The 15,201-nt window shown below is 33.6% G+C and overlaps 1 protein-coding gene across 7 annotated transcripts in view; it reads left to right on the top strand.

Moving 5' to 3' along the window:
- Positions 1-15,201, top strand: part of EML4 (EMAP like 4) — a 129,814-nt gene that overhangs the window by 67,993 nt on the left and 46,620 nt on the right. For 2 of the 7 annotated variants that reach the window (XM_054701166.1, XM_054701164.1), the window contains exons 3-7: positions 3,601-3,730; positions 6,386-6,559; positions 8,464-8,592; positions 9,049-9,074; positions 9,270-9,302. In XM_054701166.1, the coding sequence (XP_054557141.1) occupies positions 3,601-3,730; positions 6,386-6,559; positions 8,464-8,592; positions 9,049-9,074; positions 9,270-9,302 (492 nt within the window). The remainder of the gene's footprint in view (positions 1-3,600; positions 3,731-6,385; positions 6,560-8,463; positions 8,593-9,048; positions 9,075-9,269; positions 9,303-15,201) is intronic. The other 5 variants (XM_054701167.1, XM_054701165.1, XM_054701168.1 and 2 more) reach the window with 3 other exon arrangements.

The following is a 15,201-nucleotide window of genomic DNA, read 5'->3' as shown; positions in this document are numbered from 1 at the left end:
TATGGCTTTGTAGTATAGTTTGAAGTCTGGGAGTGTGATGCCTCCATTCCCTTCTTTTTTTTTTTCAGGAGAGCTTTGGCTATTCGGGGTTTTTTGTGATTCCATATGAATTTCATCAATAATTGTTCTGTTTCTTTGAAGAATGACATTGAAATTTTGATTGGAATAGCATTGAATCTGTATATTGCTTTTGGAAGGATGGCCATTTTAATAATGTTTATTCTTCCAATCCATGAGCAGGGGATGTCTTTCCATTTCTTTGTGTCTTCTTCTATTTCTTTTAACAGTGTTTTATAGTTTTCTTTGTATAGGTCCTTTACCTCTTTTGTTAGATTTATTCCCAAATATTTGATTTTTTTTGTTTCAATAAAAAAAGGGATGGTTTTTTTGATTTCTTCTTCTTCAGATTTATTGTTTGTGTATAGGAAGGCTACTGACTTTTGCGTGTTGATTTTGTATCCTGCCACTTTACTGAACTGATTGATGAGTTGAATTAGTTTTTCTGTGGAGTTTTTGGGGTTCTCTATGTATATTATCATATCATCTGCAAATAGTGATAGTTTGACTTCTTCTTATCCTATTTGGATTCCTTGGATGTCTTTCTCTTGTCTTATTGCTCTGGCTAGGACTTCCAGTATTATATTGAAAAGCAGTGGTGAGAGTGGACATCCTTGTCTTGTTCCAGATCTTAATGGAATTGCTTTCAGCTTTTCACCATTGAGAATGATACTGGCTGTTGGCTTGTCATAGATGGCCTTTATGATGTTGAGGTATGTTCCTTGTATCCCAAGAATTTCAAGGGCTTTTATCATGAATGGGTGTTGCACTTTGTCAAAAGCTTTCTCAGCATCTATTGATATTATCATATGGTTTTTATATTTCTTTTTGTTGATGTGTTGGATAACGTTGATTGATTTTCGGATGTTAAACCATCCTTGTGCCCCTGGAATGAATCCAACTTGGTCGTGGTGAATTATCTTATGGATACATTGTTGGATTCTGATAGCTAAAATTTTATTGAGGATTTTTGCATCAGTGTTCATTAGGGAGATTGGCCTGTAGTTTTCCTTTTTTGTGTTGTCCTTGTTCGGTTTTGGTATTAGTGTAATGTTGGCTTCATAGAACGTGTTTGGTATTGTCCCTTCCTTCTCAATTTTTTGGAAGAGTTTGTGAAGGATAGGCACTAATTCGTCTCTGAATGTTTGGTAGAATTCATTTGTAAATCCATCAGGTCCTGGGCTTTTGTTTTTTGGGGAGGTTTTTGATTGCCATTTCAATTTCGCTGCTTGTAATTGGTCTGTTTAGGTGTTCTATTTCTTCTTTATCTAGCTTTGGGTGATTGTAGAGTTGTAGGAATTTGTCCATCTCCTCTAGATTGTTAAACTTGTTTCCATATAACTGTTCATAGTAGTTACTGATTATTCTTTTGATTTCTGCTGTGTCCGTTGTGATTTCTCCTCTTTCATTGATGATCCTGTTTATTTGTGCTTTCTCCCTTTTTTCCTTTGTGAGCCTGGCTAGGGGTTTGTCTATTTTATTGATTTTTTTCAAAGAACCAGCTCTTGGTTTCATTGATCTTTTGGATTGTTTTTTTAGTTTCAATTTCATTTATTTCTGCTTTGGTTTTTATTATTTCTTTTCTTCTACTGGTTTTGGGGTTTTTTTGTTGTTCTTTTTCTAGATCTTTGAGCTTCGAGATTAGGTTGTTTCTTTGAGTTCTTGTTTCTTGATGTGAGCTTCTATTGCTATATATTTTCTATAAAAGGCTTTATTTAACTTAAGAGAGCAAACGTGAGCAAGCAGATCAATGTTTCAGAAAGATAAATCTGACACATGGACAAGAGGAGCAAGACCAAAGCTAAGGATGATAGGCATAACATGCAGAATGGAGAGATGGAGATCATTTCAGAGACGCAGGAAGAGAAACCTGCAGGACTCAGCGATGTAGCGGGGGAGAGTCAGAAAGCAACTGGTTTATAAGTTGAATGAGATGGTAAAAATAGATGCAGTTTACTTCGTGAATTGATGCAAGTAATCAGTGCTCATCTAACTCACTCTTTGTTGAAAAGCCAGTATTGGCTTTTTGACTGTCACAGCCCACCCTCAGCCTGCTTCTGAAGAAATCTCTATCTTCTTTCCCCTCTTCAAACCATTTTCAGATTCTCTGTCATGGCTATAATTATTGTAGCTAGGTACTCAGGAAGTTATGTTAAGTAGTTTTATTACAAGCCAGAAGCACCTGAACTCAGTGGTAACCTTTAGGAAGAGGAAGTGGGGTGTACTCAGGGAGGGGTTCACAGACTTCAGTTCTAATGGTAGAGTATTTACATTTGCATTATTCAAGAGTCAAAACCAAGATTTCACTTCTGATAATGGATGAATAAGCATATTTGTATTCCTTTACCTGTAAACTGCAGTTCTTACACCAATGCCTAATTAGAACAGGGTTAGAAGACCTACAAAGTTTTAGCTGGTGAGTTTTATCTTCACGGTAGCATTTTAAGTAATGTTCACTTAAGGGTTGTGGTATGATTTCTTCTTACAAATATATTAATGTTCAGAAGAGTATTTCATAATCAGTAACTTAAATATTTCACCATAAAACTGAAATTGCTGAGAAAAGAATCACAACAGTTCTGTCAGTATTGATATAAGATGTCAATTTAGGTTAGTCATTTCTAGAAATACTAAGTTGAAGTTGGTAAGTCATTTGGGGCAATTGCTAAAAAAAAATTCTTTTAATGACGTTAAGAGGATGAAGAAAATTTGAACAGTCTTTTTACTAATCAGTCTGCCCAGAGTTTTTGTTTCTTCATGATTTGAACTTGGTATGGAGTGTTTGTTTCTAGTTTACTCACTTCTCAGTTGTCAAATTTGTTAGTGTATAATTTTTCCTAGTATTTTTGTGTTTTTCTGTATTTCTGTACTAAAAACTTTTTACAGCCTGTGCTTTTATGAAGAGAAGCAAACAAAAAACCATGAAATTGGCCAAATCTAAAAGTTAGGTTTTTCTTGTGTGTTTGAGAGGAAAATGTGTCCAAAAATCAAAACTGTTCTCTATTTCCAAATCTTTAAATAAAGTTGACTCTTAGTAGATGTGGATATTTTATTTTCTGACTATAAGTCTTCCTTACCACACCAATATTATGTATAAATTGAGAAAGAAGGTGGGAGGAAGTAGAGGCTACTTTATATATTTATACTTTACTTAATGGAACAACATTCTAAGATTTAATATTTATGGTTTCTAAGATTTTTAATTAATTAAATTTTAACAAAGCCAGAGCTGTTTCTGAAAATTACTAATGTGATTTTGTTCTTTGCTTGAGGCACAACTTTGAATCATGTGCCTTAAAACATCTGTGCGTGGAGAGCAAACCATTTAGTTAGAGCAAGAGCTTGCCTGCAGATTAGAAGCTCAGAATAACTTTTCTTTTGATTTGTTGTGATGAAATTAAATCTTGGTAATATTGTAAGTTGTTACTAGGGGGAGCAATCTGTATAGTGGTTCTGAATACTAATGGACTTAACTTTTAAAGCTCTTATCTTTGAAAAATATTTTAGTTTGTTGTAAAAGCATTTTTTCTTAACCACCTTTAGGGCAGCCAGGCCTTCGAGAAGCTATTTCCATGTCCTGTATTACCAATGGAAGTGGCGCAAACAGAAAACCAAGTCATACCAGTACTGTCTCAATTGCAAGGAAAGAAACACTTTCATCTGCTGCTAAAAGGTATTCATTTGTGGGAGGTAGGGGGAGCTAACATTGCAGGATTATCAGAATGTGATAACTTAGTCTACTTTTTAAAAAAACATGAAATAGAGTTGTTTGGAATTCAGCTGAACATGTCCTTTGAATTCTTTGAATTTAGAGATAGTCAACCTTATACTCATTTAGCTTTAACATTCATGGTAGCTGTTGAGTTGTGTCAGGAAGATTTTCATTCTTACTGAAGAAAGTAGTTTGGTTTGGTTTGGTTTCCTTTTAGCAAGCATTTGTTGATGAGGTAAACATCAGTATATTAAATATGCTTATAAAAGTGAATTTTCCTTAGCATGTGATACATTTGACACAGCATTTTTAAAGGAGAAATAGAATCTTGGGTATATATATCTATATTAGTGAGAGGTTAAACACTGTTATAACTTTTGTTCTTTCATCATGATCAAAATTACAACTTAATTCAGAATGTTTCAGTACTATATTGTGCATGCCTTGGGGGAGGTGGGCAAGAGGATGGTGGAAATATTGTAATATAAAAGTTTCAGTAGATTACAAATACATGTTCTCTATGTTCTTTTCATTTTCATTTTTTGTTCCAATACAATTGCTTACAGGATTTTTCTGCTTTTGTGTAATTCCTACCAAATTATTCCATATAGTTTGGAGAGACCAAAAGAGATAAACTATATAACCTTACAGCTGTTTTCTTCAAAGAAAAATTGAGGGAAAAAATCTGAAGTACTAGAATGATATTTAAAATATACTCATGAAAAATGGTTGCTTCAATAAGCCAATGCCAAACTGAATTATTCATTTGTGTGTATTTATAGATGTTAACCAACATTTGGTTACAGAAGTAGTGAAGAGATGACGACACCTTTCAGCCTTTTAATAAGTCCTTTCTAGAATTTAATCTTTGAAGTCATTGTTATTATATAGAATTTCTCCCCAAAGCATGCCAAAATGTATTACCTGGGCTCTACTTTCAGGAGAAAAAGACAAATTTAAGGGAAAAAAACATAATGGAAAATTTTAATAGCAATTTTAAATAAGCTTCTTTTGTTATACCCAGTAATAGCTTGGATTCATCCCTTTTTCTTACAGGTTCTGTGCCGTGATCAGTATTATGCGTGACAGTGACTCAGCAATCTAAGATCGGCTGAGTTTGTTAGTTAATGATATTCTGTATTTGCCGTTAAGTAACCCAGGAGGAAATCTCTATTAATACAGTGGCCCACATATAAGACTAATAGCCTGTGTTTTCAGGATAGTTTGAACATTGACAAGGAAGAATTAATTTCTAACAGTTTTAAACTTAAAAGTCAATCCAATATTTTTAAAGTAGAATTGTATTTCTGAGCACATACTTAAAAAAAAAAAAAACTGAACATGAAGGAAACTGTCAAGAACCAGTATGAAGTCAGAAGATAACAGAACTGAATCAGATTAAGAAATGTCACTCTCACAATTATGTTTTAACATTGTTAACAATTGTAAGAGTTAAACTGTCGATACTGTGTATATTTAAGATGTTCTTAAACATAGTTCCTTGTAGATTTTGTACCTTAGAGTAAAATTACAAAGTGTCCTCTGATTAAGAAGTGTAGGCAGTTGGTAGTTTCCTATCTTTTCAACCCTGGAATTAAAGCTTTGATTCCATCTGCTTTGTAATATTGTCAAAAGTATATATACAGTATAAGGACTTTAATCCATTGTGATTAGGAATGGCATATCCTTCATTAATCAAGAGTCAGTGCAGAACCATAAGAATGTATACATGAATATCTTCAGTCTTTTAAAATATAGTCACATATATTCATTTGTCAATTTTTTTATGAAATGCCCTCTTCTATGTATGTATGTCTGATTAGAATCCTTGTGATTATCTTATATTAAATATACTCAATAAGTCACTTAAAATAATTTTTAGTTTTATTTTTTAAGATAGAATAAGAACTTTTAAGCACTTGCAAACATGTGGATTAGAACCTATCTCTTTGTATATTTTTTCTCAGTCTTTTATAATTGTCTCACAAAATTTAACAGCAATTTTTAGTAACTCAATTTTTATGGAATCTTCAGAATATGTAACTTAGTTACATGAGAAATGACAGTTCTCTTTTCTATGTAGTGTCAATTTGTATTTAACTTAAATAATTAAAACAGCAAACATAACAAACAGTTAACTCTTGGCAAATTTAAAACTCAGCTATCAGGAGAAGTTTACAGAAGAAACAAGAGGAATGTATGTAAAGGAAACTAGAAAATTTCTAGTAGGATAGAGAGTAACTTACTTAAGATGTGCATTTAGCATGCCTTGGACATTAGTTAGTATGTTTTACAGAGGTATTGGAAAGTGTCATTGATGCTGTAATTTGGGTAAGTTGAAGTCAGCTAGCAGCTCTTCTATTATCCCCCCAAATTGCCAAGATGGAAAAATGCATTAGACACCATTTTGTTTCCAGATCTTCATAGGATATATTGCCTTAGAATTCTAGAAATTCTTCACTGAAGATTTTAATAGCTTCCAGGATTTTGAAAGAAGTATTATTGACGGAAAGCAGAATAAATTGTATAAGCTGTATGATTTAGGATTTTGATTTTTATAATACTTTTTAAAATTTGTTTAAATATGTGTGTTCCATGTTATACTTTATTTTACAGTGGTACAGAAAAAAGGAAAGAAAAACCACAAGGACAGAGAGAAAAAAAAGAGGAATCTCATTCTAATGATCAAAGTCCACATATTCGAGCATCACCTTCTCCCCAGCCCTCTTCTCAGCCTCTCCAAATACACAGACAAACTCAAGAAAGCAAGAATTCTACTCCCACCAAAAGGTTTTAACTGTCCCCAAGTACAGAGCTAGGGAATGGTTGTAATGATATCTAAATTCTGTGACTTTAGGAAAAGTTGGCTGTCTTTGAATTCCAAGTGAAAAGCCTGATGGCATTTTTTTCCCTTATTTGTTGCTCTAATCTCTATTTTGGCACACTGGGGAAATGAAGTTTTAAAGTCAAATTTCTCAGTTAAAACTGCAGAAAATCCAAGTTATAAACAATTTAATGAAACAAAGGCAGAAATAACCTACTCTAAAACCAAAACAATGTTTGTAATAAAATTATAGCATACTTTAATTTCTATATGACTGTGCATAAGTGTATATAGTCTTGGATAGAAACTTTCCATATGCAATTATCCCCATCATATTTTGGTATCATTACAACCTTCAACTTGCAAGGACCCTACTCAACAAATGGTTCCTCATTGTGACTGCATCTCAATTTCAATTTGGGGTTTTGGGAGGATAAGTTCTTGCTTGAGTAGAAAAATGAATCCATTTCACCTGGTCTTTTCTATGCTAAAGGCTTGCTTGAGGGCTTCTCTCTTTGTTTTTAATAATTAATATTTTTAAATTATGAGAAGGGGAGAAGGGAGAAACATTTTAATATTGTGTGTGAACCTAAATTGGGGATCTCAGCCTGCATGCTGGGAGTTAGTGCTACATCTGCCTTATAAGTAAATATTTAAACCACTGAAATGAAATTTGCCTGCTTTAGAAACGGTGGCTCAAACATAATGATTAGGTATAGATATACTTTATCATCATACTTCTACTTGGAAATCTTAGGAAAATATTAAAACATCCCCAGAACTGACTAGGATTTTAGTAAGATAAATGACAACTATTCCTAAAAGATTTATGATATATTTTTATTTCATCAATTTAATATTTTGCCTTAAAACTCTTGGAAATTTGGGAAAACAAAGCACTTTTCACTTGATTGATGCATGTTTAACATTTTTTAAATACTTTGTGTGCCTCACGCAGATTCTTACGCTATCTAAATGGTTTGTAATTCTTCTGCCTAGTTTGTCTCGTGGAGTTTTCTTGGATATAGCTTATTAATGTCATGCAACTTTGAATTGTATAAAGGTGGCTTTTTAAAAATAACCAATCTCTTAAAAGCTCTGATTTGACTTGATATCTTCTCTGACTTGGTGCCTTCTTTGCCCCAGATCTGTTTTTTTTTTTCAGCTTCTTAAGGTCTCCTGGAAATGTGCTTGCCATTCTAAATTGCTCTTTGGATATACTATTGCAAGAAGTATTGAAGACTGGATGAGTTGTAGGATAGTTATCAATGCAGCAAAAAAAATCATTTATAAATAAAAAACTTCATTATACACTAAATCAGTATTGAGAATACAGTATTCTTGTGTTAACACATGTTTACTTCTGATCATGAGTAAAACTGTCCCTGAAAGATGTAAACAAGAATTTTATTTTAGTCGCACAATATATTGAGAAATTGTCATTTGTTCCATATATAATTTAATTACTTGAGGACATAAAAATTTAAAATGGCTATCTTTAATGACTATTAAAATATATAGTTTTTTACAGTTTCATATAATTTCATGAATTATGAGAAATGTTGTTACTCAGGAATTTAAGCAAATGGATTTTTTTCTATTAACAAAAAAGTTAGATTTTTTTTATCAAGTAACATTTATTCAAGTGAATGTTCTCAATAATAGTGAAAATTATGAAACAGACTTGGTGATTGCCTTGTTTAACTCCTTCACTCATCCATGATGAACCTTTCAACTAATCCTTCCTTCTCTTTTCTGGATTATCTTTAAGGAAATGTTAACAGCTGCTTTTGTGTTCTATAAAAAGCGTCCGTGCATATCATTGTTACTAATGAAATTTTTCTCTAAAAAATTAATATATTTTTTCCAGCATAAAGCGACCATCAACAGCTGAAAAATTGCATAATTCATGGGAAAATTCAGATGATAGTCGTAATAAATTATTGAGGGCAGTTTCATCATCAAAGTTGATATCAAAAGTTATAAAAAATACAGACAAGTAAGTATTATACATTCTCAGTTACATGTAAAAATTAATAATTCTGTGACTGTCTTGTTCTCATGTACAATCATATGCCTGGTTTGAATCATTAAGAGCATAATTTACATTGTTTATTTCTTCTAAGTATTATTTTTCTTTTATGCATTCTGAGATAAGCTATATCTTCTTGCTAATGCTCCCCATCTCAGATAGTAAATCTCAGTAAGTTTATAAGATTTGAGGATTATTCATAATCCTCAATTTATTCATAAATTCTTTACATGCTTTCACTGTTTTGGTGGTCTTATGGATTATTCATTATTTTATAAAACAGTATATATTAGTAAAGACCAGTGATACTGATGCCTAAATATCATGTCTAAGTAGTTTTCTGTACTAGGCATAGAAGCTGAGTGGATCTGATGATCAATCAAATAAAATTATAAAATAAATATCTTTGAATTTCTTTTGTAGGCATAAAGATGTCATCATCAACCAAGGTAAATTTAAAATGCCTTTTAAAAATTATCTTGCTTTTACACATCAGTTAAATTTTTGCTAATTGATAAGAATTTTGGCTTATTTAAATGTACACTGAAGTACACTCACAGTAATCAAAGAGAAGTGCATTATTATAGTCATTTTTAAAAATGCCCAATTTTTATTGTAAGATATGTCATTTTTGTCTCAACCAGCAAAAATGTCAACCCGTGAAAAAAACAGCCAAGGTAAGAATAAGCTACGCAGTTGGTCGCCTTCTAAGTTAATTTCTTCCTGGATCTCTTATTTGGCTTTTCATTGTTTATACTACCTGACTTTCCTTTTAGTAAAGGAAATACGGTAATTTTAATTAGTGAATTCAACTATTTTTCTAAAAATTCTTATATCTGCCATATCTGATTATTCAAGTTTAACAGTATAAAATACATGTTTCATTACAAAGAGGTCCAAAATACTAATTAACCCCCCTTTAAAAAAAAAGTTGTACTTAGAAAAGCCATTTAAAAGATTGATAAATTTTAACTCAGTTTCCTGTCTTGCCAACCTCATTGCCAATAATCACTCATATCTTAAAGCTAAAGCTGAAAATCGGAGTCTAGCAAATCCATTTCCTCTTAAAATTTTCTTTCAATAGTAATTTTAATTTCTGGCTACTTGCTGTTGTTGGCTTGTTCTGACCAAAAAAGGAAAGCAGACTTTCTGTCAATGTGTATTTAATATAACTGCAAAGTAGGTAAGTTTTATACATTAGTTTTACATTCTCCTTAGATTGCCTGCAAATTTAATTAAAGCATGCTGTTCTTAAATGAAAGCATGTCTTTACTGTGCATGCTTTTTACAGCTTATTTCAATGTGTCAGTTATCTTTATTTTTGTGTTGTTTTTATATTAGCCAGTTACAATGTGCATAAATATTTTGGTAGAGATAAAACTTGGTTTTGTAGATTTTTGCTTTTTTGTTATGGAAAAAAATATTTGTAATCTTTGGATCATTCTTTTTTCAATAGAAATCCTAAGTGAAGTTGAATTTTGCTGTCAATCTTCTCCTTTAATTAGGTCTTAACTTTCTCCCTTCTTTATAATTAGGCATAGATTAAGTAATGGTTGAAATACTTTAAGGAAAAAGTAAAATTTTATCTACAAAGTTTTTTAACCTGAGAATAATATCTGTAAATCTTACTTCACATGACTACTAAATGAAATAACATATATAAAAGTACTTTTTAAAAAAAACCATTGTGTAAAAAGTGCTGTATTACATTTTGCTAAAGAGCTTGAATTTCATAAAATCCTCTAGGGTAAATGAAAAAGGACTACCTGCTTCTTTCTCTGTGGTGCTATGTTCTTTGGAAGGAAAAAAGAACTTAAGATTAGTATATAGTAAGTTAGTAGTTTGTGTGGTGACAATTTTTAAAATCATTCACATAAACAAATGAATAAATACATTTAAACACATTTATCTGGCAGAAGAGAAACCATGATCACAGTGGTGCTTTTCCCAGGGTGGGACTTACCCATTTCCACTGAGAATATACTGACCCCTGTGATTTCCCTAAATATGGGAAACTTGACTATAATTTGAGGTAGTGGAGGATCTGTGTTCTTGCATTTTACTTTTAAGAAGGTATGGAGTTTGCTACAAAAACATAACTCAGAGTTTTAGCCAGTGTCTAGGGAGAATGAAATAAAAAGCTAGGGAAGAAAATAAAAAAAAAAAGTTAAATTCTTTTACAAGAATATTAACTCAAAGATTATTCCAGATGTTGTAATTTAATGATGTCAAATGTTGCTTGCGTTAAGTCTTAGTTTTGGAATTTGAGTCTATTCCTTTGCCACTAAATTAGCTGTGTTCAATCTAGAGAATAGACTCATCACTGGAATGTTCCTTCAAGAAAAACTCTTAATGCTTCAACCTGTTTTGTAGTCCAACCTGATTGAAATTGAGCAGAGCCTATGGAAAGAAGTAGATGACTTCTAGATGGTTTAGGAGATTACAGGTAGGACTTGGGAGGTAAGGAGCAGAGGGAATCTGTGAAAACTAGCTTGAGCAACTAGGTAAGAGGTAGCTACTAAAATAAACATTTGAGAAGTAGATTGTGGAAAGGATAGGAGTTTCGTTTTGGATGTTAGCACTTGTCTATAAAATTTAATTTACTTGTAGAAATGTGTAACAAGCAGTGGTAGTATAGATTTTTAAACACATGTATTTTGGAGTCCAGAGACTGGTTCCACTATATACTTTATGTGATGTTGAGCAGGTTACTTTGCATTCGTAAGTCCTTGTTACATTCTTAAATCTATAATTGAGACAATCATAAACCCTCAAGAGTTATAAAAATTAAAGATAATAAATTATTTAAATGTAGTACCTGACACATAATACTATATAAATTTTAGCTATTAATATATGAGTCTGGCAACAAAAACTTGCACTCAAATATGAAGCGTAAGATGAAAAAATGACTACAAATAGATGATCTTCATTTGATATGGGCTGTAGTTATATTTAGAAGTTTGGTATTTGTTTTGCAAGTCATATTCCACAAAATATTTTCTTATACTTTAGATGTTAATCCCTCAATACCTGTCATTTTTAATAATCTTCTTTTAAAAATGTGATTTATTTAATTTTTTTAAGCTCTTTATTGACATTGGCAGTGGTGACTTACTCTAAGCCATCTGCTTTGATTTGAGAAGAAGCCTATTTACATTTGGTACATTTAGGTGAGTGGTAGCTGGAGAAACCTTTACCTGAAAGGTATCTTTAGGCACAGTAGAGTAGGAAAACTATGACATTGTGTGTTGTGATCAGCACTTAGGCAGAAGGATGGAAACAATAGGAGGTGGAATAAGATGTACATAGGGAGACTCTGAGGTTTTGTGTGGGAGGAAAAGGCAGGTTATGCCACTTTTCAAAAAAAAAAAACCTCTTATTGACTTAGATCTTTATCTACACTCTGAAGTCTAAGACCTTTTTTTAATACCCTTCTCCTTACTTCTGTTGGATTCTGCTTCTATCACTAGAGAAATACTTAGCACATCAAGTCAATCTAAATAAATGAGTTTTCCTGTTAATTATTACATGTAGTAGTTACTATTCATTCGAAAAGTTATTTGAGCTAACTTGGGGTTATAGGCACTTTTCATAAAATTATTTATTGGGGAAATGGATTTTTGTAATAATTAAAATGAGGATAGTCTACCAGCTCACTTTTATAGTAGTTCTCAAGTATGATACGTTTTTTAAATATGGAAATGGCCTCATTTCTACAGTAGAACCTGAATGTCCTCAAATGACTACATGTTACTGTTTTTTTTTTTTTTTTTTTCAGCTTTGAATAATCTTAAATTATTTTTCTCTCAAGGTATCTTAAACTCTTAAGAATTATCACATAATTAATTGCCTGGTCTTGTTGAGAACCTGAATGACTCAGATCCCCTATTGGGGAGAAAGCTGCTTAATTGGAAGAGGGAACTCATTAGTCACCAAATCACACACTCACTTTCTCTTACAGTGCTGCCTCACTGCTCTAAGATTACATTCATTCTTGCTTCGCATCCAAATTAATGCAGTACTGTCCTAACTACATATGGTAAGAACAGTTATGGCTTAAAAAATGGAGAAGTAGGATGTGAGGGCTATCTGGCTGCGACATCTGTCACCCCACTGATCGCCAGGGTTGATTCGGCTGATCTGGCTGGCTAGGCGGGTGTCCCCTTCCTCCCTCACAGCTCCATGTGCGTCCCTCCCGAAGCTGCGCGCTCGGTCGAAGAGGACGGCCTTCCCCGAATAGAGACGGACTGGTCTTCGGTCGAGGGTATACGAGTAGCTGCGCTCCCCTGCTAGAACCTCCAAACAAGCTCTCAAAAAATGGAGAAGTAATTGATTAATTCTCATTAGCAACCTAGCTACCTGTCTAAAAAATGGCTTCATATGAAAAATACTTTTAAAATCATTTTAAAGGACATACTTCTAAAATTCTTTGGTAATTTATTGTATTCAAGCAGTATTCAAATGATTTAAAAATAGGGCCTCCCCGGTGGCGCAGCGGTTGAGCGCTGGGTTGCGAAGCTGCCCGCGGCCTCCGCGGCGCCGGTTCGATCCCTGGCTGCTCCCCGGCCACCGGAGGAGGGTCCCACATGGCGCGCAGACCTCTCCTGCCGCCCGCTGCTCCCCTCAGCAGTGTACTTCGGTCCTTCTGCCTGCTCTGCTCCCCGCTCTGGCTCTGGTGAATTCTCTCACCCTCCGACGCTTCTGACTGTACCCAGTGCATGTATAAACAAAACAAATAAATAAATAAATAAAAAACATGCCTCTATAAAAAAAAAAAAAAAAAAAACAAATGATTTAAAAATAGTTAAATACATACTATGAATTTATAAAATTGGAGAAAGAAAACCCTAGATATCTTGTTATTTTAACAACTATTATAGTTCTGATGTTTCTTTATCAGATAGATATATATCTTAAACACTTGTTCATCTAATAAATATTTATTGAGTGTTTATGTTGTCAGGACCTGTCCTAGGCCTTCAGGGATAGAGCAGATACAATGTGTGAACTCTGTGGAACTTACATTCTGTATATAAGAAGTATAATAGGGGCCTCCCTGGTGGCTCAGGGGGGTTAAGTCTCAGCACTATGAAGCTATCAACAGCCAGCGCAGCACAAGTTCAATCCCCAACTATGGAACAAACCCACGTGGCGCAGCAGACCTCTCTTGTCTCACCCACTGCTCCCCTCAGCGGTGTATTTCAGTCAATCTGCCTGTTCTGTTCCCCATTTTGTCTCTGGTGAATCCTCTAATGCCCCCCCAAAACCTCTGGCCTACACCCCAGCTCTTGTATGTATAAATAAATAAAAGAAATCTTAAAAAATAAAAGAAATATAATAAATGATTACTACATTAGGAGATAATACATGTTAGGAAAAAATATGAGTAGAGAATTACTATTTTATATAGAGCATTAGGGAAGATATTTCTGATAAAGTGACATTTAAGCCATCTGAAAGGAGAGATTGAAATGTGTGGATATCTGGAGAAAGAAGTTTAATGAGTAGAGAAAACAGGTGCATAACCTCTGAGGTAAGGACTCACCCTTGGTGTTAAGGAATAGCAGGGAGGTCACTTGTATTTGTTAACTATTACATTTATAAAATACAGGTTTGTTCTAAGCATTGGAAGTTTCATTAAGCACTTCATTTACAGAGGAAAGTGAAAGAAGAGTAAACATGAGACCTAGTTTTGAGGATAGTTTACCACCTATCACAGAAGTTTAAAGAATTAGAATGCTATTATAACTAAGATTATGAATGTAGCTTGGGGAAAAGCTCAAAATTCCATTTTCCTGAGAAAATTATAGGGGAAAACAGAAACATTGTTCATCTGTAACACCTTTTCCATTAACTTCCTTTCAGTAGAGTAATGCATGTTTTTGTTCAATGCTTTTTTATTTTTTGACCCGTTGTCTTCAAGTATGTGTGCTAAAACCCATTACACCTGTGTAAACTGAGTGTTGTATCTTAAAAAAAGCTAAAAATTACCCATAAGAATAAAGGATAAGTATAAGTGGGCCTCCCTGGTGGTGCAAGGGGTTAAGCACCGCACAATGAGGCAATCCACAGCCTCTGCAGCACGAGTTCCATCCCCAGCCAGCCAGGGGGAAACACACATGGTGCAGCAGACCTCTCCTGGCTCACCCGCTGCTCCCCTCAGCAGTGTATTTCATTCATTCTGCCTGTTCTGCTCCTCATTCTGTCTCTGGCGAATCCTCTCACCCCCATGCCTCTGGCCTGTACCCCAGCTCTTGTATGCATAAATGAATAAATCTTAAAAAAAAAAAAAGAATAAAGGATAAAAGTATTCTACTAACACTATCTGTGTATTTTGTTACCGACTGAGAGGGATATATTATCACCTGATGAAAGGAAAAGGTATGCAGTTTGAAACAAACCAAAAATGAGTCACTAGGTCTTAACTGAGCTACAGATAGATTCTTCTTGTTACTGAGGTGGCTACTGAAACATCCTAATTCTAGAATTTAGGGAGAAGGGTTTGAGCTTTAAGTCTGATTTAATATGAATTAACAGTAAGGCCAGGAAACCAAATATTGCATTTCCAGAAAA

The sequence above is a fragment of the Talpa occidentalis genome, unplaced genomic scaffold (assembly GCF_014898055.3).
Source record: "Talpa occidentalis isolate TD23 unplaced genomic scaffold, MPIMG_talOcc4v2.1 talOcc4.5, whole genome shotgun sequence".
Classification (NCBI taxonomy): Eukaryota; Metazoa; Chordata; class Mammalia; order Eulipotyphla; family Talpidae; genus Talpa; species Talpa occidentalis.
Note: the sequence above shows the minus strand (reverse complement) of the source record. Positions and strands in the feature narration are given on the sequence as shown.